Source organism: Mus musculus, chromosome 6 (genome assembly GCF_000001635.26).
Source record: "Mus musculus strain C57BL/6J chromosome 6, GRCm38.p6 C57BL/6J".
Lineage (NCBI taxonomy): Eukaryota > Metazoa > Chordata > Mammalia > Rodentia > Muridae > Mus > Mus musculus.
In genome coordinates, this window is record NC_000072.6 from 72,347,034 (window position 1) to 72,367,651 (window position 20,618).

At 49.7% G+C, this 20,618-nt stretch overlaps 3 protein-coding genes across 18 annotated transcripts; 2 read left to right on the plus strand and 1 right to left on the minus strand.

The window, feature by feature from the left end:
* On the plus strand, positions 1 to 6,129 carry 0610030E20Rik (RIKEN cDNA 0610030E20 gene). 2 transcript variants are annotated; one of them, NM_026696.1, is made up of 4 exons: positions 284 to 482; positions 560 to 678; positions 1,496 to 1,647; positions 1,964 to 6,129. In NM_026696.1, exons 1-4 carry the CDS (start codon positions 376 to 378, stop codon positions 2,084 to 2,086), a joined length of 501 nt encoding a protein of 166 aa, NP_080972.1. In that variant the 5' UTR covers positions 284 to 375; the 3' UTR covers positions 2,087 to 6,129. The 2 variants fall into 2 exon arrangements, with proteins under 2 accessions (XP_006506597.1, NP_080972.1); XM_006506534.4 differs by having other exon boundaries at positions 1 to 678; positions 1,964 to 6,121.
* Positions 6,130 to 8,449: 2,320 nt separating this feature from the next.
* Tmem150a (transmembrane protein 150A) lies at positions 8,450 to 12,729 on the plus strand. The gene is made up of 8 exons (NM_144916.3): positions 8,450 to 8,511; positions 9,098 to 9,279; positions 9,689 to 9,736; positions 10,017 to 10,103; positions 10,916 to 10,983; positions 11,275 to 11,402; positions 11,546 to 11,723; positions 11,973 to 12,729. Exons 2-8 carry the CDS (start codon positions 9,215 to 9,217, stop codon positions 12,212 to 12,214), a joined length of 816 nt encoding a protein of 271 aa, NP_659165.1. The 5' UTR covers positions 8,450 to 8,511; positions 9,098 to 9,214; the 3' UTR covers positions 12,215 to 12,729.
* Rnf181 (ring finger protein 181) lies at positions 12,679 to 19,961 on the minus strand. 15 transcript variants are annotated; one of them, NM_001331167.1, is made up of 6 exons: positions 19,867 to 19,939; positions 15,488 to 15,688; positions 14,379 to 14,506; positions 14,084 to 14,193; positions 13,842 to 13,916; positions 12,679 to 13,609 (listed from the first exon to the last, which is right to left on the minus strand). In NM_001331167.1, exons 3-6 carry the CDS (start codon positions 14,488 to 14,490, stop codon positions 13,550 to 13,552), a joined length of 357 nt encoding a protein of 118 aa, NP_001318096.1. In that variant the 5' UTR covers positions 14,491 to 14,506; positions 15,488 to 15,688; positions 19,867 to 19,939; the 3' UTR covers positions 12,679 to 13,549. The 15 variants fall into 15 exon arrangements, 12 of the variants coding, with proteins under 12 accessions (NP_001318096.1, NP_001318098.1, NP_001318099.1 ...); XM_030255540.1 differs by having other exon boundaries at positions 12,681 to 13,609; positions 15,208 to 15,688; positions 19,867 to 19,961; XM_030255542.1 differs by having other exon boundaries at positions 12,681 to 13,609; positions 15,243 to 15,688; positions 19,867 to 19,938.
* Between the last annotated feature and the right edge of the window lie 657 nt (positions 19,962 to 20,618).

Consider the following 20,618-nt stretch of genomic DNA (forward strand, 5'->3'; position numbering starts at 1 on the left):
TCTCATAGTGAAGTTTATTATACTAAAGGGCTAGGAAAAGAAAGTCAACATCTCTAGACTAATAGAATGCATTTTCAGTATTCGTGGATGACTCGAATTTTTAAAAATAATTTCCTGGTATTAGCTATATATACTCCTTCTTTCGTTCAGGTGATACCACAAAGTAAGAGGACCTCCAGCTCTACGGGCGCTCACAGATGAAGGTTCTCAAATTTCGAAAGCATCTCTGCTCCGCTGCGCCTGGCCCTACGCAACCGGAAAAAGGGCATCGGAGCCGGAAGCCGAGGTCGGCGGCCGGAAGTCATGGTCCGCAGCCGAAGGCCCTAATTCCGCGGCAGTTGTGGCGGTTACGGCGGTTCTGTACCCAGCATACGAATGGAGGCGGCCCAGGATCACGGGCCGGGGTTGTGCTGCAAGCCCGGCGGGCGTCTGGACATGAGCCACGGCTTCGTACACCACATCCGTCGGAACCAGCTCGATCGGTACCGCCCCGCCCCAGGCCCGGCCCGGCCCGATTCGGCCGGGTGACAGCGCCTGACTCCCGCTCGGCTCCCCGCAGGGACGACTACGACAAGAAGGTGAAGCAGGCGGCCAAGGAGAAGGCGAGGAGGCGCCACACGCCCGCGCCCACGCGGCCCCGCAAGCCAGACCTACAAGTGTACCTGCCGCGCCACCGAGGTGAGCCGCCGCCTGTCGCCCGCCCGCCCGCGGTCCCGCCCCCGGGCAAGCCCCTCTCTCTGCGTCAGGGCTCCTGCCCACCTGGCCCTTACAGCAGCCACTGCATCAATAGCAGCGCCCCCTGGGCCAGTGACCCCAGTTAAACTGCACTGTTATATAAGGTAGCTGGGACCCGGCCAGGAAACGCTGTCCACCAGTGTGATCTATCAGGCTGGGTTTTAATATTTCTGCCACCTGGAAGAGAAAGTGTGGCAGGGATTTAAAAAAAAAGAAAAGAAAAGAAAGATCAGTACATAAAATGAAACAAACCCAGTAAATGGCCTTTTCTTGGGCTTTCTGTGACCATGAACTCATGTTGACTAACATATGACACTAAGTTTGTGGGCTGTTCTTTACAGAGGGGTTAGATCTTGAGTACATTATTGAGTCCGTAGGACGCTGTTAAGCTGAGGACTCTTATGTCTGTTTCCCTAGCCAGAGAGGTGAATAAGGTGTCCAACATCACAGACCTAGTAAATGGCAGAGCCTGGATTTGAACTGAGGCAGAGCTCTGTCCATCCTTTCAGCAGCTTCCAGTGATATTTGCAGGAGACATATGCAGCTTATACTTACTTTTTAACAGATTGTGCTGGAGTGGAGGGAAGAAGTTAAAATCCTGATTGACAGCTACATACATAACACACACACACACACATACACACCCAGGGTCTGTTGGAAGCTTGGAGGCTTTCTTGGTGCTGTTTTTCTGATCATTTCTGTGGGCAGGGGTTTTAGCAGCATACCCCCTCTTCCCTCTCACTCTGGTTTGCCCTTACAGATGGCTCCACCCACCCCGTGAACCCAGACTGTGAGGAAGCCAGTGAAAGCAGCAGTAGTGGAAGCTCCGAGCTAGAGCCTCCTGGCCGCCAGCTCTTCTGTTTAGACTATGAGGCGGACAGTGGCGAGGTCACTTCAGTTATTGTCTATCAGGTACGCCTTTTGGAAACAGCTGCAGCGTGACCGTCCTGGGCCATGACGGAAACTACCACCAGTTCCTGAACCGCTGTTAATCTCAGGGCCAGTGGGAAAATATGTCTTCCCAGCAGATAGTCTCAGCACATAGAGATTCCTAGTTGGGGGAACAGGGAAAACTTGTGACCCTCAGTTGAGAATCACTGTTACAGGGGACTCCTGAGAAACAGAAGCCTTAAGCCAAACAGTTCTGTGAGCGTGCTGTCTAGGAACAGAGCAGCACTTGTTTGAGGGAGAACCAGGCTCTGAGCTTCCTGACTCTTCCTCCACGTAGGACGATGATCCTGGAAGGGTGAGTGAGGCAGTATCAGCACACACACCTCTGGATCCAGCCATGCGGGAGGCCCTCAGATCGCGAATCCAGGAGGAACTTGCAAAACGCCAGAGCCGGCACTGACGGGGCGGAGGCAGGATTCACTGCACTTGGCAGAATTTTGCCCAAGGAGCTCACCCCTAGTTTGGGGGGTGTCAGGATGAGTCCATGTGATCTTCAGGGAGCCTGTCCTCCTTCTCTAAGCTGCTGTATCCACAAAGGTCTTGCAGGACCACATCTGACCTGTCTCTCAGCAGCCATTTTTCTTGTCTCATTCATCTAACCTAACATTCTGGAATTTTATGACAGCTTTGGCTAACTTGGTGTTTTGGGAGCAGAGACTTTAGGGAGAGCCAGGCTTTCTGAAGCTTTTGCCTGTGTGGTGCTGTCTTGATGAGGTCGTTTGTCAGGCCCCTTCATGTTTCTGCTTTCTTCCACTCATCTTTGCCTAGGCCTGTTTTCAGCTGTCACTTTTCCTTTCTCCTATCTTTTTGCCTTAGGTAGAATCTATGTCCCCCACCCCCAGCATGACTGTTTCTCTGCCACTCAGGAATTTAGCATGGGACTTCTGGGAGCCTGCCTTCCTAACAAGGTCTCCAAGTACTTCTGATGCCAATAAACAGGAGAGCTTTGGTTTTGAGGCCTCTTTGGAAGCACATGTCCTTCCCCTTTTGTGGCTTGCCCAAGCTCCTCATAGGCCTCACTGCTTAAAACTGTCTACGTAGGAGACCCAGGAAGAAGATGCTGAGCTAAGCTGCAGTCCTTAGTTGAAAAACCTGTCCTGCTACTCGTGGTGGCACATGCCTTTAGTCCCAGTACTCAGGACTCAGGAGGTAGAGATGGGTAGATCTCTGTGAGTTCAAAGCCAGCCTGGTCATATCAACACATCTAGTTCCAGGACAGACAGTGGTTGAGAGAGCCTATCTCAAAACAAAACAAAAAAAGAAGAAGAAGAAGAAGATGAACCCGCCTTGGCTAGGCTTACCAAATTCACCATCTAGCTGTAAAGCAACTACCTTCTGCTCAGACTAAAGGGGAATTATCAAAGCAGTCTTAAAAGTAACTCTTCAATTGTAGTTTAGCAATCTTGAATGAATGAAGTTGAGAGAGTTGACAATAGCTATAATTGTTCTGGGGCAGGAGGGCTCTAGTTGCAAAAAAGAGAGAGTTGTGAAGAACATCACAGAGGAAGTGAAATGGCCCTTTCTCTGCCCCATGCTTTCTTTCCTACCTCCCAAGAATATGTCTGAGCCTGATGAGACACACTTTAACCCCAGCATGAAAGAGGCCAAAGTATGAGGACTGCTGCAAGTTAAAGACCAACCTAAGCTGTCTCAAGAAAAAACTAAATAAATGTAACTTAGGTCCTTTGGGTAAAGATCCCCAGACATAGCATTTTTCCAACGGGGGACATGTTTTTCAACACAAGCTTAGGCTAAGGTCTGAAGTCCACAAGACATCCTGTTCACAGAATTCAGGTGCACCTACGATTTCCTGACATAGGAACCTAACTTCAGCATCTTGAAACATGAATCATAAAACAGCCTACAAGCCCTGAGACTGCCCACAACCAAACCTCCTACCCCAGGGCTTTGTCTTCTAGGATTTCAAGATCATTCTGACTGTATGAGTTCAGTAGCTTTCTCTTCAGGGACACTTGCGATCCCTCCTGTGTTTTATCCCACTCTGCTGAAAACATGTAATATAGTTGGCCATCTGCTTTACGCCATTAAAACAGTGAGTCACAGCTTGCCATGCCAGAACTCTGGGACTTGAGTTAGGTGGTAAGTTAGAAGGGCCTGGTTCTAGAGGTGGCCGGAGACCTGAATGCTCTAAACCAGGAGAGCTGGTCTCAGGGTTCAGTGCCTTAAGCATTGTCAGTCCTAATCCCAGGATGCTGTCAAAGGGAAAAGCCTTCATCCTGTACTTGTGCACTAGTGCTGTAAGTGCCTGTGGACTTACATGGTTAGATACCATCAGAGCCTCCCGGGTGAAGGAGGGTCTGCCAAACTCCATGCTCTTCATCCTGCAAGTCACTATAGTCTCCAGTTAATCAGTCCATATTCTGACTTGAAACACAGGATTCACTGGAACGCTGGTCGGGACAAAGAACATTGGAACTTTTTGGGGGTCTGTGTTCTTAGAGCTGTGCTTCCTATATCCTGATTCTGTTATTGAACCAAAAAACACCTGAAGAATCTGAGGACCCGACACCTACAAATTTGCCGTTATTCCCACTTCTTGATGAAGGAATAGCTAGATGAACAAAGTGTTCTGCAGAGGCCTTTTATGTGTTTATGTGGTCCTCAAAGACCTCAGATAGGAGACTGGTGGAAACTTCTCTAAGTTCTTTTTCCAGAAGCACTTTGCTTATCAGTGTGTATGAAAGATTTTCTAGCTAAGAAAGCTCTCTTGATTCTTGCTAGTTTATCCTGTATGACTACCTAAAGCCCCAAGCCTGTGCCTAAATGAAGAGTGGTCATTCTGAGCCAGCCTGTTAGAGCTGATGTTTCTAGGCCTCCTCCCTAAAATGCCTCTTGGGGCTGCCCTCAGCCTTATGGCTTAGCTTGATTGCTCTGCTGGCCTATTCTGGGGTCTGTAATAATACTGGCCAGTTTATTTGGCAGACCTGCTTCCAGATAGATGTCTCTTAACCTATTTCAAAACTCACGGGCCATAGTGAGTTCTCAGAACTGCCCAGTGTTTTTGCACAGTAGGCAGGACTTAACTACAAACTGCCTCAGAATCAACATTCATTTGAATAGATAAGTTCTTATCTGTCTTTTGTGTGTGTGTGGGGGGGGGGGAGATGGGGGCAAGGGAGACTGGGCTACAGGTATGACGGTACATGCCAGTAATCCCAGCATTTGAAAGGCTGAGATAAAAGGTTTGCCCCATGTCCCAGAGGCAGGAAGGTCTTTTAGTTTGAGGCCAGCCTTATCTACAAAGCAAGTTCCAGACAACCAGGACTATGTAGAGAGACCCTGTCTCAAACCCCTACCCCCATTTCTTTCTTTCTTTCTTTCTTTCTTTCTTTCTTTCTTTCTTTCTTTCTTTCTTTCTTTCTCTCTCTCTCTCTCTCTCTCTCTCTCTCTCTCTCTCTCTCTCTCTCTCTCCTCTCCTCTCCTCTCCTCTCCTCTCCTCTCCTCTCTCTCCTCTCTCTCTCTTCTCTTCCTTCTCCTCTTCTCTCTCTCCCCTCTCTCTCTTCTCTCTCTGGAATGGTTTTTTCCCCTCAGTTCTTAACTAGAATTAAGCCTGTATTTTACAGTTTTGTGATTCCTGAACTGAGTATATATTATTTATAAGAGAGAATTGGTTTTGCAAGGGGGTTTGGGCTGTGCAAGAATAATGATAAAAACTGGGGTTGTACCCCACTGACAAGCATGAATGACTTTGAAGAGTGTGGAGCAAGAAGGGAAAAGATATATAAGTGTATATGATGAGAATAAAGTATATACTGGCTGCAGTCTAGCCAGCAGGGGTGGATCTAAAATAAATGTGAAAGAACATTCCATCTCTCTGATCATCTGGGGTGCATTGCTAACTAGAGAGCAGCCCAGACAGGTGGGAAGCTCTTTGGGTGGTGAGTATCTAGCCTGCTGTGTGTTTGACAAGACCTGTGTCAGGGTGGTGCTTCCCAGATAACTCGAATTTAAATGAGACCTTTGTATAATGAGCATTCGACTTTCCTACCTCTGAGCCTTTTGAAGAAATTGCATATGGAATGTTGACAGTTATTTGAAACCTTAACTCTTTTGAATTCCTGAGGAGCTGTTGGCATCCAGCCCAAATTTCCTTGGTGTTAGAGTACTGCTAGAAGTGAAAGCCTTCCTAGTTAGGGGTTCCTCCTTTCCCAGAGCAAACAGAACAAGAGGTTGGGAATGGTGGTGAACAGCTCAAGAGACAGAGATAGGAGGATCACTGTATGTTTGAGAGTAGCCTAAGCTACACAGCAAGCATCAGCGTGTCCTGGCTATGTCATGGTGCTAAATGCAGAAAAAGCCATACATTCTTTTTCTCATTTCCAGTGTTTCTGTATAAAAAAATGAATTATGCAAACTGTTTGAAAATCATGGACGGTACTTTTTAAACCAATAAACTATTTTTACAGCATTTTTTTGCCAAAAGTTGTGAAATCACTTGTGTACTTGGGGGGAAGGGAGATTAAGTGCCTGCCCTAAAGTTACTCTGCTACCCAGTCAGCACTGGAAATCTCTCCTCTTGCTGTGCTGATTATTTTAAGAGCTGTTCTGGTTGGAGTGTAACGGCTAGACTCATGTAACCTAAGAGTTGAAACTTTGAAAGACATCTGGTCTCACTTTTGTCCTCTTAGGCAGCTTCCTCTTTCAGGTGTCCTTAAAGCCTGGGCTTCATTAGACCTTCATCTTAAGAGAGTTGTTTTAGGGATTATTCAGGTTGGCATATTAAACCTAAAAGTGCCTGCAACACCACCGCCCGGGAATTCTAACACCTAACAAGTCAGGAGAATCAGTAGAGCTCGTGAACAATCTTCCAAGACCTTCCCCTAAAGGTGAAACAGAGAGACAAACCCAGCTCAGTAGGATACAATCAATAAGTTAGGAACCACAAAGTGAAACGGTGTACCTATATAGGCCTATAATGGCAGTACCAAGGCAGAGGCAGGATGAGAATCAAAAGACTAAGCTGAGCTTGGTGGAGCACACTTTTAATCCCAGCACTGGGGAGCCAGGCAAATCCAGCCTGAGGTATGTAGTGAGACCTTGTCTCATTCGTGTGTGTGTGTGTGTGTGTGTGTGTGTGTGTGTGTGTGTGTGTGTGTATGTATGCTCGCGCACGTGTGTGCCTAGAGAAATGGCTCCGCTGTTAAAAAGCACTTGGTATTCTAACCGCAGGACTATATATTCCCTCTCTTGAGGGGAAGAAAACAAGCTAACCAGGCGTGTTGCCTGTAATCCTAGCACTCTGGAGGCTAAAGTCAGAAGGATCATTAGTATGAGGTTAATCTGAATTATATAATAGGACACTAATCCCCCTGCACCCCAAGATAGCTTTCAATGATGGTTCACAGCCTCACATAAAAGAGAAAAAGGTACCTGGTTAGTTGTAATGTAGTGGGACAGGAAGATGTTCTGTTACTGAGAGAGTCACCTTTGTCCCAAAGGTCAGAAGCTGGCCTGGATTTTATACCCACCTCCACCCCTGTCAATTCAGCCAGCTAGTCTTGTCCAGTGATCATTGCACAGCCATATTTCTTGGCCCTGTTTTCACTAAAGTTCTGATGGTAGGCGAGAAAAGGCCATTAGTAGTTTCTGTACCATTCCTGCCCTCCATTTGGATCCCCCAAAAGGTTTCTCCTCTTAAAGGTCCAGTTCACCACTTGTTTGGCTCTGTTTTGTTTCAGCACAGGACTTTGTGCAGCTAGCCCTGGTTTCACTAGGGGTGGCTATCTCCCACTCTTACCAGCCTGGGATCATATCCCCTTGGGATAATGATTCGCTGTCTCATGGGGGTCCCACTGCTTATAGGGAGAACCAGGAACAATTGTCCTATGTAAGCAGAAGTAGCCATGCCCTTTCCATCAAGAAAAGAATATCCAGGGAGCACACTCTTTCCATTAAGGAGAGACTAATAAATAACTTATCCCCACATAGTCCTGTTTTCTCTTCCTAGATTCCACTTGAGTCCCTCACCTTCCCTCTGCTAATGAACACCTGGCTGCTTTAATCTTTATCCGCCCTACACAGGCACCTGCATGTATTTAGAATGGATATCCTTTAGGACCCTATACCATATTTTAAGTAAGTGTTGTTGAGTCAGGAAACATCTTGGACACCGTGACTTATGGCCAGTTCTCGTGTGTCCCCAAAATAAAATCAAAGCCAGCCCTTTCCAGAGTTTGCTAAAAGGGACGGGCCGGAGGGTACAGAGTTGGGTAGCAGAACCCAGCCAGCTTTGGGTTTCCCAAGCCAAGCCTAGGCTCGGTGCTTGGCTTCTCACCCACCAGCCTCATGCCTGTTCAGACAGTGGCAGGCTTGGGGCGCCACACTGAGAGAGTTGAAGGAGCTTCCCCCAAAGTCATATAGTCCACTGAGACAGTGGAAAGCTTCTTCAAGCCACGTGCACGATGACAGCCACAGGCGACATGCACAGGCAGAGCTGCCGGGCTAGCCCGCCCGCACTCCCTCCGCAGGAATGACAACTGCCCTCTAGATCTTAAGTGTCAGAGGTGTCCGGGTCATAGCCTCGGGCGCCCAGGTCCCTTAGACTTGGGGCACCGCCCATGTTTCCCCCGTGACATTGCCGCGGGGGCTCGGGAGTTGTAGTCTCGGGCGGGGCTCTGGCACCCGGGCCCGGGCTGCGCGGACTCCACGTCCCGGCGGGCGGCGCGGCGGGCCTGGGGCCGCCAGGGGCGGGGCCGTTCGGCCCTTTAAACCTTTCAGGGCTGCTCCGAGGGCCGCAGCTGGAGACGCGGCCACGAGGGGGCCGAGCAGGGAGAGGCGGCAGCGGCGGCGGGGAGCTCCGGGGAGGTGCGTACCGGATTCCTTTTCTCCCGCGGCCTCCGAGGGATCGCCTTGGGGAGCAGGGCTCTGGAGGGAGGGGGTATTGTCGCTGGCTGCACACTCCTACCTAAATTGGGGTCCCCGTACCCACGCGAACTGGACCCGGTCAAGCTTCCCTCGAGAACCCGCCCCTTTGCCGGGGCGCGGTGGTCAGGTGGTTTGCCCGCCCGGCAACGACTCAGAGCCGCTCTCTCGGCCCGGCGCACCCTCCCAGGCTTTCCTTGGCATGATCCCCTTGATTGTCCTAGCTCCAGCCTTCACCAAGCCGACGTCCCTCAGGCCGGGGAGCGTGGCTCTCTTTCCAGATGTTACAGCCCTGCCCGAGTCTCTCAGCGCGCCCGTGGCATTTGGGTAGACCGCGGAGGCCCCAGATGGATAAGCCAGAGGGTGCCACGTTCCTGCCGGGGCTCATCCCAAAGTCTGGACAATCAAACGCCCAAGGAGAGCTCTGGATGAAGTGTTGCCCACCATCCCCATCCCCCTCCCAACCCCCCCCCCCCGCCCGCCCTGGTCAGTCACCAGACCCTGGACCTTGATCTCTCTCCCCAACCAGGCCAGGGCAGCTGATGATTGTGACCGAAATATCTCAAAGTAGCTGGGCCTGCCCCCTTTTCCCCACCTACCTGTTGTCCTTACCCCCAAACTACCACCACCCTGGCTCCACTCCCTCATGACCGCCTGGATCCTCCTTCCTGTCAGCCTGTCAGCCTTCTCCATCACCGGCATATGGACTGTGTGAGTAAGAGGGGTGTGGAGGGGGGGGTCTAATAGAAACTTGATGGCACACACACAAAGTCCCTTGTCCCGTTTGCAGGCTCCAGAATGGTACCCAGGGTCACTCTTTCTGTCTCCAAAGCTTGGCCTGATTCCTGGGCACACAGCCTCTTGGGACAAGCTGGCACCACTGCGGTCCAGCAGGACAGCTCTGACATACACTTGTAGACAGGGCAACTTCCAGAGGCTCTCTAGTGGAGGCAATTGTGCAGGGTCTGCTCCAGCATCAGTAACTACCTCCCTCTTCACCCCACCAAATAAATTCCCAGCCAGGGCATTGAGGCTGAATGAGGTCAAAAGTCAAAGAGCCAGGAGGTGGTGGTGGGGTCTGAAGAGCCATGAGGACAGGGTGACAGTTGTGCTCCCACAGGTATGCCATGGCCGTGATGAACCGCCACGTGTGCCCAGTGGAGAACTGGTATGGAGCACTCTACAGATGGCCTCACTCTAAAGCTCCCTTCATCTCTGTCCCTCCTTGAGCTCACAAGCTACACGGAGACCATAGGCTGTTCTCTGACATTGGTCTCCAGGCATGACATCCTGTTCATCTGCCCACTTCCCACCATCCCCTCATCTTCTTTGCTTCTGCTTCAGGAAGGTCCTGGGGATGTCTGAAAGATTTCCTCTTTGGAAAAAAAAAAGTTCTAAGATGCTCCTTCCCCCAATCTCCCCCCCCACCCCCGTGTCCCACCTGCCAGGTCCTACAATGAATCCTGCTCTCCTGACCCTGCTGAACAAGGGGGCCCTAAGAGCTGCTGCACCCTGGATGATGTTCCTCTCATCAGGTAGGTCCCTCCAGACTGTCAGAAATCCCCTCGGAGCTGTCTCTGGATCTTAAGAAGAAACATTAATATAATGTCAATTAATACTGCCAGGCCAGGCTTAGTGCCAAAGCTATAATCCTAGCTCTTGGAAAGCAGTAGGAAGATGAGCTCAAGGCCTGCCTGTGCTATATGAAACCCTGTCTGGAGAGGAGAAAAGTGGGAGCCTGGGCATCGGGCATGTGGTTCAGTTGGCAGAATGCCTGCCTAGCGTGCACATAAAAGCCCAGCACCACATAAAACTAGGTGTGGTAGCACATGCCTGCAATCCCAGCAAGAGCATCAGACATTCAAGATCACCCCCCAGCTAGTTTTTGGCCAGCCTGAGCAATGTAAGGCTGTTTCAAAGAAATAAGTGCACTACTTGCTATTTCTAGGAGCTGGGCATCCCACTGAGTTTTATATGCCAGTGGTGCCTTTTAATCCATCCTGCAGGTTAGGCTCTGTTCTTTTCACCCCCTTTAGCTGTGGAAACAGGCTTGGAGACACTTATTCAGGTCACACAGTCAATGAAAGTATGTGCATTTAAGCTCAGCACCTCTGAGTGGCCAGCACAAGTTCAAGAAAATCAGAGCAGCTGCAGGCCTCAGCAAAGGAGGCTGAGAGCTGCCAGCCACACTAGGGCATGTCTTTATCTCTCATACATATGTGCTCTTTAAATCAGAGGCTTGCCTGCTGCTGACCAAACACAGATAAAGCCCGGGAGAGGGGAGGAGCTGGGAGGGGTGTGGAGGGCCCCTGGTATGCCTGCCTCATTGTCCCTACCCCTCCCTCAGCAAGTGTGGCACATACCCCCCGGAGAGCTGCCTCTTCAGCCTCATTGGCAACATGGGTGCTGTTATGGGTGAGTGATACCATCAGACCCCTACCCCTCACCAGAAAAGCCCCACAACCTGTACTCTGCCCCATCTCCAAGGGTTAAGGTAAGAGGAACAACTTATCTTCTGTTCACTGAAGGTGGTAGTTTGTGGGCAGGACCAAACAGGTAGGTGGGAAGAGGGGGCAGGCCCAACTACCTTGCTATTTAGGCCCCAATCAGCTAGATGCTAACTAGTTTTCCAGGGTAACAGCTGTCCTGGGTAAAAGCCTGGGAGGAAGGCAGAGAACTGGCCCCATCACTACTGTCTTCTCCTAGTGGCCCTCATCTGCCTCCTTCGGTACGGGCAGCTCCTGGAACAGAGCCGGCACTCCTGGATCAATACCACTGCACTCATCACTGGTTGCACCAACGCTGCAGGCCTCGTGGTGGTCGGCAATTTTCAGGTGCCCCCGCCCCACCCTCCCTTAATAGGGCCTGGATGCCTGTAAGGGCAACACCTGGAGGTTGACCAAGGAAGGAAGGGAGAAGTGATGGATGGGGCAGGAGAGGTGGGGCTGCTTCATGGATTGGCCTCTGTCTGGGCCAGGTGGACCATGCCAAGTCTCTACACTACATCGGAACTGGTGTGGCCTTCACTGCTGGGCTGCTCTTTGTGTGCCTGCACTGTGTTCTCTTCTACCATGGGGCCACCACCCCCCTGGACATGGCTATGGCCTACCTTCGAAGTGTGCTGGCTGTCATCGCCTTCATCACCCTGGTCCTTAGTATCCTTTTGGGATAGGGAAGCCAGGAACTCATCCCCTAGCTGAATCCTTCTCTCCCAGGTTGGGGTAGGGGTGGGACCTTGAGTCCAGTGACCACTGCCCTAGTCCTAGTCTGATGCGGCCCGGTCCTTTACCTCTTCTACTTGCTTGGGATGGCCTACAGGTGTTGCTGGGTGCACACACCCTCTAGGTGCACACACCCTCTTAGGTGCACACACCCTCTCGAACCTTTCCTTAGCTCTGCTCCAGGTGGAGTCTTCTTCCTCCACGAGAGTTCTCAGCTCCAGCATGGAGCTGCTCTGTGTGAATGGGTGTTTGTCCTCGATATCCTCATTTTCTATGGCACCTTCAGCTATGAGTTCGGGACAATCTCCTCAGACACACTGGTGGCCGCACTACAGCCTGCCCCGGGCAGGGCCTGTAAGTCCTCTGGGAGCAGCAGCACCTCTACCCACCTCAACTGTGCTCCCGAGAGTATTGCCATGATCTGAGGTCTGGAGGGTGGCTGGCCCAGCCTCCAAAACACCCGCACCCTCTACCTTCTTTGCATTTATTTTGTACCAAAAACAAGTTTTAGAGAGTATTGTTGGGATCTAGGCTTCCTTACTTCTGGAGAAGTGGCCATCCAACACCCACCTGTGCCATAGAGGGACAGGGCCTCCACAGCTGCCTCTGCTGCTTGTCCTGTCCCCTCATACCAGAGTAGTATTCTGTGTTAAAGGTCACCTGTCCTCCCTTGCCCAGCCAGCCCTTCAGGTGCCTTCTACTCCCAGTGCCAGAGCCAGACCACTGGGGCCTTCTGCTGCAGGAATTGGGGCTGGGGTGGCAGGGGCTCACGAGTCTGGATGATGGGAGGAGCATGCCTTAGCCTAAGGGAAGGCCCACCCAGCTGCACTTGGGTTCTTCACTCTGCCCCTCACTTCCTTTAGGGCAAATAACACAGCAGAACCACACGAGTATTTTAGTACTTTTTTATATCTATTAAAAGAATTCTAATTTGCACGTCTGCAGTGTGTTCTGGAGAATCACGGAGGGTCCGATCCAGTGGGCAGGGATGGACAGAAGTCCTTTCCCCCAGGAAAGATTCTTGAGGTTGCCAGAAACTAAGAGTGACAGATGCCATTCAGATACATCGTAAGGGTGTGTACATACCAGTAATCCCAACACTGGGAAGACAGAGCAGAAGGATGTCCTAAGTACAAGGCGAGCCTGGTCTATATAGTGGGTTCCAAGACAGCCAAGGTCACATAGTGAATGAAACCCACTTTCAAAACTTCCACAAGGACTGTCCCCCTTTGAAGAGTCTCTAAACAGCCTTGCCCTACTTGGGCTGGCTTGACCTTTGATTCCTTGATAATGGCGCCTACAGGAGTGGGATACAGAGAGCAACTTTTACAATGTTAAAAGTTTTCTATGTGGAAATAAAGAACACCCCCAGGATTCCACGGTTAACTAAAGGTTCCAAGGTTAACTAGAGATTTCCGGAGTGGGGTGGTGCAAGTTAATTTATCAGTTTTAAACAGCTACAAAGCGCCAGGCTCTGACACAGTTTGACTTCTAAAAGAACACTCAGACCCAAGCCCTGGTTGTTCTAGGGCCCCACCACCCAGAGTCTAGAGGCTGGCAGAGGGAATTGCAGCCTGGCACCTTCGGACATTTGACACCTTTGACATCTTTCTGGCTAGCAGCAGGGTGGAGGATTCGGAAGGAGCCCCTGCTTCGGCTGGTGAGCCGTGCAGCTGCAGGGTGGGTAAAGAAACCTTTAATGATTCAGAGTGCAGAGGGAAGGTATCAGAGAGGCTGAGCGCTCAGCCCTGGCAGCTGCCTCACGTGTACATGGCTCCGTGGAGGTTCTCCAGGCGGTGCTGCTGCTGCTGCCTGCGAGCCTAGAAGAAAGACGCCAGGCTTAGGCAAGGCTGGGTCTGAATACTCATGGATAGGACCATGCAGAGAGCAGCTGTCACGGGGTCTCTTTTCAGGCTTCTAACATTAACAATGCTGAGACCTTTGCCCTCACCACACTGACTTGGAAGGGAGCCCAAGTGAGGGGGGCGTTCAGAGGCCTAGCCAAGCCTGCTGAGGAGTGGGGAGTGTGCAGCAGGGGTGGGGTGACCAGACCTTGTCTTTCTTGTGCTCTTCATAGCTGTCATCATCAGTGGGCAGCTCATGGCGGCACAGAGGGCAGGAATTTGTCTAGAGAAATCAAGAGCGGTATTCCGGTCCTTTCCTGCTCCTGCCTTCCAGCCCTGCTCTCTCCCTTGATTTCACCCCAGTCCATTACCAAAAAAAAAAAAAAAAAAAAAGCCGCTTAGGAACTGGCGGGAACTGGTGTTGGGGCCGGGAAGGGATGGACCGAGTACCTTACTTAGCCAGGGCAGAATGCAGTTGGAATGGAAGAGATGATGGCAGGGCATCTCAATCACAGTCTCCTCCGCCTCAAATTCCAAAAGGCACACGGGGCACTTGAGATCTTGAAGAGGAAGTGTCGATCAGGAGAGCAGTTAAGGCCCAACCCAACCTCCCACTCAGACACAGGCTTGGCCTAGAACACTAACAGGCCAGATTGTTGGTGGCTAGGGGGAGTCGGCAGGCAGGCAGGTCTGGCTTATCTGCCCTAAACAGAAAAAAAAAACAAAAAAGGCCTTGTGTCCTCACCAGCCTTGGCGCTACTGATGACTGTTCTAGGGAGGCTCTCCACCACAGCCTTGGCAGCTGGTGGGGGAAGGTGGTGTTCCCAATCTACCAATCCCAGGTCCTCAAAGTCCATCCTATTAAAGAGTGATCTGAGGGAGAAAGTATAAATCAGAACTAAGGAAATCATCTAGTTCCGGCCCCCATAATCCACTGGGAAATACCTGTCCTGGCTAAAATAGTAATAATAACGAATAGTGCACAAGAGCTCCTCAGTAGGGTGGGAGCCAGAGGTGGTGGCCCATGCATTTAGTCACAACACTTGGGAGGCTGTGAGTTCGAGGCCAGTCAGGGATACATAGTGAGATTGTCTCTAAGCAAAACACACACACACGAAACAAACCCACCAGCACAGCTCTCAATCAACCCCGGCTCGCTTTTCCCTTTTTCTTTCTACCTCCCAAGTAGTTGGATTAAAGGTGTGCACTATCACTCCAGGCAACTTTCCCATTTTACTAGAAATAGCAGTCTCAAAGAAGTCGTTCAGGAATAAGCCAAAGTTGATTCCAGGACAGCAGTGAGTTTCTCTCCTTGCTTATTACTAGCAAAACACTACCCAGTTTACACACTTGGGCACAGGCCGTGTCCGCCCCCATGACAATCTTGTCCCGTGCCTCCCTTTGCTACACCCACCCTTTCTATCTTCGTCTTTCCCACGATCCCCTGGCGGGCCCTACTCATTAATAGCCCAAATTAACGACTCCGACTCGACTAATCGCGTCGCCCTGACTAACATTATTTACCCCACCTCCCAGGTTAACCCGCCCTCTCCGCCAAACCCCAACCCAGAAACCTGCCGCCCGGGGCCCAGCTCCAAGCCCCGCGCACTCTTCTCGCGAGTTCCAGCAACATATTGTTGCGGGCCTCACGCTCAGGGTTCAACGGCTCGCAGTCGTGCTCATCAAAATAAGACGCCATGGCTCCTGGGCTGCCGGGCTTGTCTGACACAGCTTTAGGTTGCCGCTGGAGAGCCGAATCCAGCGCTGGCCAATAAGCGATCGAATTTCAAGAGGAGAGCCAATCAGAGTGCTCCTGGGGTGGGCATAGTGACTCGCACACAGAGGCGGAAGTACCGATGCAGCCGCCTCTCGTTGGTTGGATAAGTCAGGTGACCAAAGACTAAAGCCAATGGGGTTGGAGAAAGAGGAAATTCCGGGGACTTTTCGGAGCCAGGATCTGAGGGCTCTCGCCGGTTTCTAGAAGTGCCAGTCCAAGCCGGAAGTATCTCTACTGTGTCTCCTTGGCTGAGTTTACCTGCATGTTCCACCTACTCCCTGAAAGGAAAATTCCCACGCATTGATTATGTTTTATGCATAAAAATGGGTGAAGGGCCTGGAGAGATGGCTCAGCGCACCCAAGTTTTAGTCCCAGCACCCACTGGATGGCGCACAACACTATTTCCAGAGGGTCTGATGCTCTGCGGGCACCAGGCAAATAAGTGACAGACAGACAGACATGCAGCAAGACACCCACTCGTATTATAAATAAATAAAGCAATCGATGGTGCATGTCTTTAAGTCTGGCACTCAGGAGGCAGAGCCAGGTGTTTTTCTGTGAGTGGGAGGCCAGCCAAGGCTAAAAAGTTGAGACCTTGTCTCAATCAATAAAAATAAAAATTAAAACAAATAAATATAAACAATAAAAGAAGGAAAATAGACAAAACCATGCATGATTAGGAGTTCAACTTGGGCAGTTTACTGTAATTCCAGCTCCAGGTAATGCCTCTTTGCTCCTCCTCCCCGGTACCTACATTCACCTGACAAAGCACACATAGTTATAAAATAAATTTTTTTGAAATTTTTGAAAAGGGGGGGAGTGACCGCCAGAGGATTGCAAACTTAAGACCAGCGTGGGCTACATAGTAAAATCCTGTCTTTAAAAAAATTCAAAGGAGAGGCATATTCAGGAAAAGAGCATTCCATAAATACCTGATTGTAATTGTCTAGTACTGTAGTGCGGCACCTCAGAGGGGCCTTAGAGTTCATGCTGAGCATCTGCTCTACCACTGACCTGGGTCTCAGAAGTAGCTTGCCCAAAGTGAGTGCTGCTGACCCACCTAGCAGGGCAAAGTGCTATCCCCCCATCTTTCTCAGAAGAGGAAGATGATAATAAACCCAAGGAAGGTAACAAGTGCTTAGAGCTCTCAAGGTGGCATACACCCATCGTCTCAGAATTTAAGAGGCCACTGGGCTTTTAGGGAAACACTGCCTCTAACAAACAAACAAACAAACAAACAGTATTGTCTTAAGCCCTGTATGTTTGTTATCTTTTTGTCAACTTGACATAAGCTAAGATCATCTGGGAAGAAGGACCCTCAAACCCTGAGAAAATGCCTCCATTCCATTGGCCTGTAGACTAGTCATTTTCTTGATTAATGACTGATATAGACGGGCCCAGCTCACAGTGGGAAGTAACACCCCAGGGCAGGTCCTGGGGTGTATAGGAAGCAGGATGAAAGAGCCGGTCAGCAGTGTTCTTCCATAGCCTCTGCTGCAGCTCTTGCCTCATGTTCTTGCCATGATTTTCCGTCCTGACTTACCTTCATGGTGGAGTATAATTTTAAGATGAAATAAACCCTCTCCTCCACAAGTTGCTTTTGGTCATGGTGTTTTAACACACAAAACAAAAAGGAAACCGAGTACCAGGACTGGGGTATTGCTGTGGACATATTATTCTTAGGAAGACCGGGAAGGATGACGAAGAGGAGCTGGGAAAGTTGTTCAAGTGCTTAGATCGAGCTGTCTTCAGGCGCACCAGAAGAGGGCATCAGATCCCATTTCTGATGGGTGTGAGCCACCGTGTGGTTGCTGAAATTGAACTCAGGACCTCTAGAAGAGCAATCAGTGCTCTTAACTGCTGAGCCATCTCTCTAACCCAAGTGCTTAGACCTTAATGAACTGTTGTGGGAACTTGGAAGATAATGCTGAGAGCACTGCAGATGACGGAGGCCTGGCTTAATGACGTTTCAGAGGGAAGCTTGTGAGTCCTTTAAAGACTCTGTTGGGGCTATTTATGAGATATATTTTCATTGAGAATCGGTGGCTCTGGGAAGCTGGTGCTAAAGAATCAGCCATGACTGCCAAAAGGCCAGTACCATTAAAAAGTGAAACCTTAGCTCTACTGGGACAATCCATGCTGGTTAGCTAGAGATGAGAAATCAGCAGTGATTAAGAAGATGGGGTCTGGAGAAATGGCTCAGAGGTCAAGAGCACTGATTCTTCTTCCTGAAGTCCTGAGTTCAATTCCCATCAAGCAGTTGGTGGCTCACACCCATCTGTATGGGATCTGATGCCCTCTTCTGGTGTGTCTGAAGTCAGCTACAGTGTACTCATATACATAAAATAAATAAAATCTTTAGAAGAAGAGACAAGCATCATTGAGGTGAAATCTGAGAGTATTTCCTCAGAGTTAGCACACAGAAGCTATGTCCCCAAGAGAGGGCCAAGGCTCCATCTCATGGTGGCAGCCAAACTTGGGAATGTGGAAGGGTCAACCCAAGTGGAACTGATTTTGAAGACTGAAGGGGTCGTGGGGAGTGGCTGAAGTTTGGTTCCATGTGGCAAGAGACTGGCAAGGTCAGAGTCCCTAAAGGGAGATGGAGAGGTCGTTGATGAAGATCACACGTGGAGATCCCATAGTATTGGAGATGCCAGGGCTGTGGAATGACTGCCCAGGGCAGCAGCAGCTGTGCATTGGAGTCCGTCTGAGCCTGGAAGATGAGCTATGTGGGCTGTGGACTGCAGAGCCCGAGCTTCACAGGCCCTTTGGAACCCAAGTGATTGTGGGTGGGTCCCAGACGTCAAGCACTGGACTTTAGACAGTGTTGAATGTGGGTTTGATTTGATTGTCACTATGTCCTGGCTCTTTTCTCTAAGTGTGAACTTATAAACTGTGAGTAAGAAAGTATGTAACTTATTTTGATTTGACGGGCCCACAGTAAAAAAAAACTTTGCATATTTTAAAGAGACTCAACATTTTGTAGTATTTTTCTAAAGACCATGAGACATTTAATCCTTCTAAGGAGTTAAGCTCTGTATGATTCTGAGATCTCCTTTTCTTGCTTTTCTTGGTAAAACCTCCGTCACCTTAGCAAGACCTGCTTATTTTATACACTTGACATTGAATTGCCCTTGACCTTCACACTTGTTTGAACGGCAATGAAGTTACACAAACAAGCCTAGTGTAGGGGCACACGCCTTTAATCCCAGCATTCAGGAAGGCAGAGGCAGGCAGATCTCTGTGAGTTCAAAGCCAGCCTGGTCTACAGTGTGAGTTTCAGGACAGCCAGAGCTCCATAGTGAGACACTGTCTCAAGAAAAAGGAGGGGGTGGCTGGAGAGGTGGCTTAGCGGTTAAGAGCACTGACTGCTCTTCCAAAGGTCCTGAGTTCAATTCCCAGCAACCACATGGTGGCTTGCAACCATCTGTAATGGGAATCTGATGTCCCCTTCTGATGTGTCTGAAGACAGTGACAGTGTACTCACATACATAAAATAGATTTTAAAAAAGGAAAGAAAGAAGCCGGGCTGTGGTGGTACACACCTTTAATCCCAGTACTCGGGAGGCAGAGGCAGGCAGATTTCTGAGTTGGAGGCCAGCCTGGTCTACAGAGTGAGTTCCAGGACAGCCAGGACTATACAGAGAAACCCTGTCTCAGAAAACAAAACAAAATAAAACAGAACAAAGCACCAAAACTCAAACAGGATTGGTGGGCCTTCTTATCTTCTTTCATGTCTTTCTTAGCCCAGTGAATGATTGTTTTGTTTTTTAAGGGGTGCCTTTCCACTTTGTGTGTGTGTGTGTGTGTGTGTGTGTGTGTGTGTGTGTGTGTGTGTGTGCCACAACACTCATGTGGAGGTCAGGGGACAACTTTGGGGATCAGTTTCCTCCTCCCACCATATGAGTCCCAGGAATCAAACTCAGCTCATCAGTTTTGGTGTCCCATTTAGGTTTCTCTTACCTGCAGGTTTACCTGCCAAGCCATCGTGCCAGCCCCACGTGAGTGATCCTTCCTATGCCATTGAAGGCACTGGCACCATGGTAACTATGCTAAACACTCTGGCCAAGGCAATTGAGGGAGTAAAGGGCTCATTTCAAGTTACAACTTCCAGGTCACAGTTCATCACTGAGGGAAGTCAGGGCAGGAAACTGTAGGAGGGAACTGAAGCAGAGAGTACAGAAGAAAGCGACTTACTGGCTTTCTTCCCATGGCTTACTCAGCTTGTTTTTTATATAAGCTGGGACACCTGTCCAGGGTGGCTACATCAATGGTGGGCTGGGCTCTTCTACATCAATGATTAGTCAAGACAGTGCTACATGGACGGCCTACAGGATGATCTGGTTGAGACATCTTCTCAACCCAAGTTCCCTCTTCCTGGAAGACTCTTGTGTCAAACTAACAACACACACATACAGAGCCCTAACCAGTAATAGTTGACAACAAGTACCTTTACCTGCCAAGCCATCGTGCCAGCCCCACATGAGTGATCCTTCCTATGGCATTGAAGGCACTGGCTTTGTAGTCCTGTGCAACATGGAACACTAGACTGCCTTAATTCTTTCCTAAAGGGAAACCTTTATGACTCTGTTTATAGCACCATGGAAGCAGTAAAGGCTTTTGAGTGTAGTGTGGTGGTATGTAACATTCAACTAAGAATAACACACAGATTAAGAAGTTAGGAAGAAATATCAGGTGATAAACCCTTCCTTTGTCTTGTCTCACGTATGTGAGTATGTGTACTCATGTCTGTGTGTGTGCATCTATGTGTCGAGCCCAGAGACCCACCTCAGTTGTTGTTCATGCAGGAATTGTCTGTCGTTTCTCTTCTGTTTTCTACCCCACCTTTCTTTTCTTTTCCTTTCTTTTCTTTTCTTTTTTCTTTTTTTCTTTTTTCTTTTTCTTCTTTCCTTTTCTTTCTTCTTCTCTTCTCTTCTCTTCTCTTTTCTTTTCTTTTCTGAGACAATTTCTCACTATGTAACTGAGACTAGCCTCAAACTCAGAGAAATCCACCTGCTTCTGCCTCCAAAGTGCTGGGATTCAAGGCATGCACCAGCATACCAGCCCACCCCCAACTCCACAGTCTTTATTTCCAGCTAACTTTCTGTTTTTGAGACATCTCTTATTGGACTAGAGCTCACCCAGGCTGGTGGCTAGTGATCCCCAGGACTCTGCCTCTCTCTACCTTCCCAATTCTGGAAATACAAG

Excerpts from the sequence above, each read along its gene's own strand:
- 0610030E20Rik (XM_006506534.4), top strand. The coding sequence starts at position 198 with ATGAAGGTTCTCAAATTTCGAAAGCATCTCTGCTCCGCTGCGCCTGGC. Across the intron at positions 679-1,495 it reads GTACCTGCCGCGCCACCGAG|ATGGCTCCACCCACCCCGTG; the intron begins GTGAGCCGCCGC and ends TTGCCCTTACAG. Across the intron at positions 1,648-1,963 it reads CTTCAGTTATTGTCTATCAG|GACGATGATCCTGGAAGGGT; the intron begins GTACGCCTTTTG and ends TCCTCCACGTAG.
- Tmem150a (NM_144916.3), top strand. The coding sequence starts at position 9,215 with ATGACCGCCTGGATCCTCCTTCCTGTCAGCCTGTCAGCCTTCTCCATC. Across the intron at positions 9,737-10,016 it reads GTGTGCCCAGTGGAGAACTG|GTCCTACAATGAATCCTGCT; the intron begins GTATGGAGCACT and ends CCCACCTGCCAG. Across the intron at positions 11,403-11,545 it reads TGGTGGTCGGCAATTTTCAG|GTGGACCATGCCAAGTCTCT; the intron begins GTGCCCCCGCCC and ends TGTCTGGGCCAG.
- Rnf181 (NM_001331171.1), bottom strand. The coding sequence starts at position 15,332 with ATGGCGTCTTATTTTGATGAGCACGACTGCGAGCCGTTGAACCCTGAG. Across the intron at positions 14,507-15,207 it reads AGCTGGGCCCCGGGCGGCAG|ATCACTCTTTAATAGGATGG; the intron begins GTTTCTGGGTTG and ends TTTCTCCCTCAG. Across the intron at positions 13,981-14,088 it reads CTGCATTCTGCCCTGGCTAA|GGAGAGAGCAGGGCTGGAAG; the intron begins GTAAGGTACTCG and ends GGTGAAATCAAG.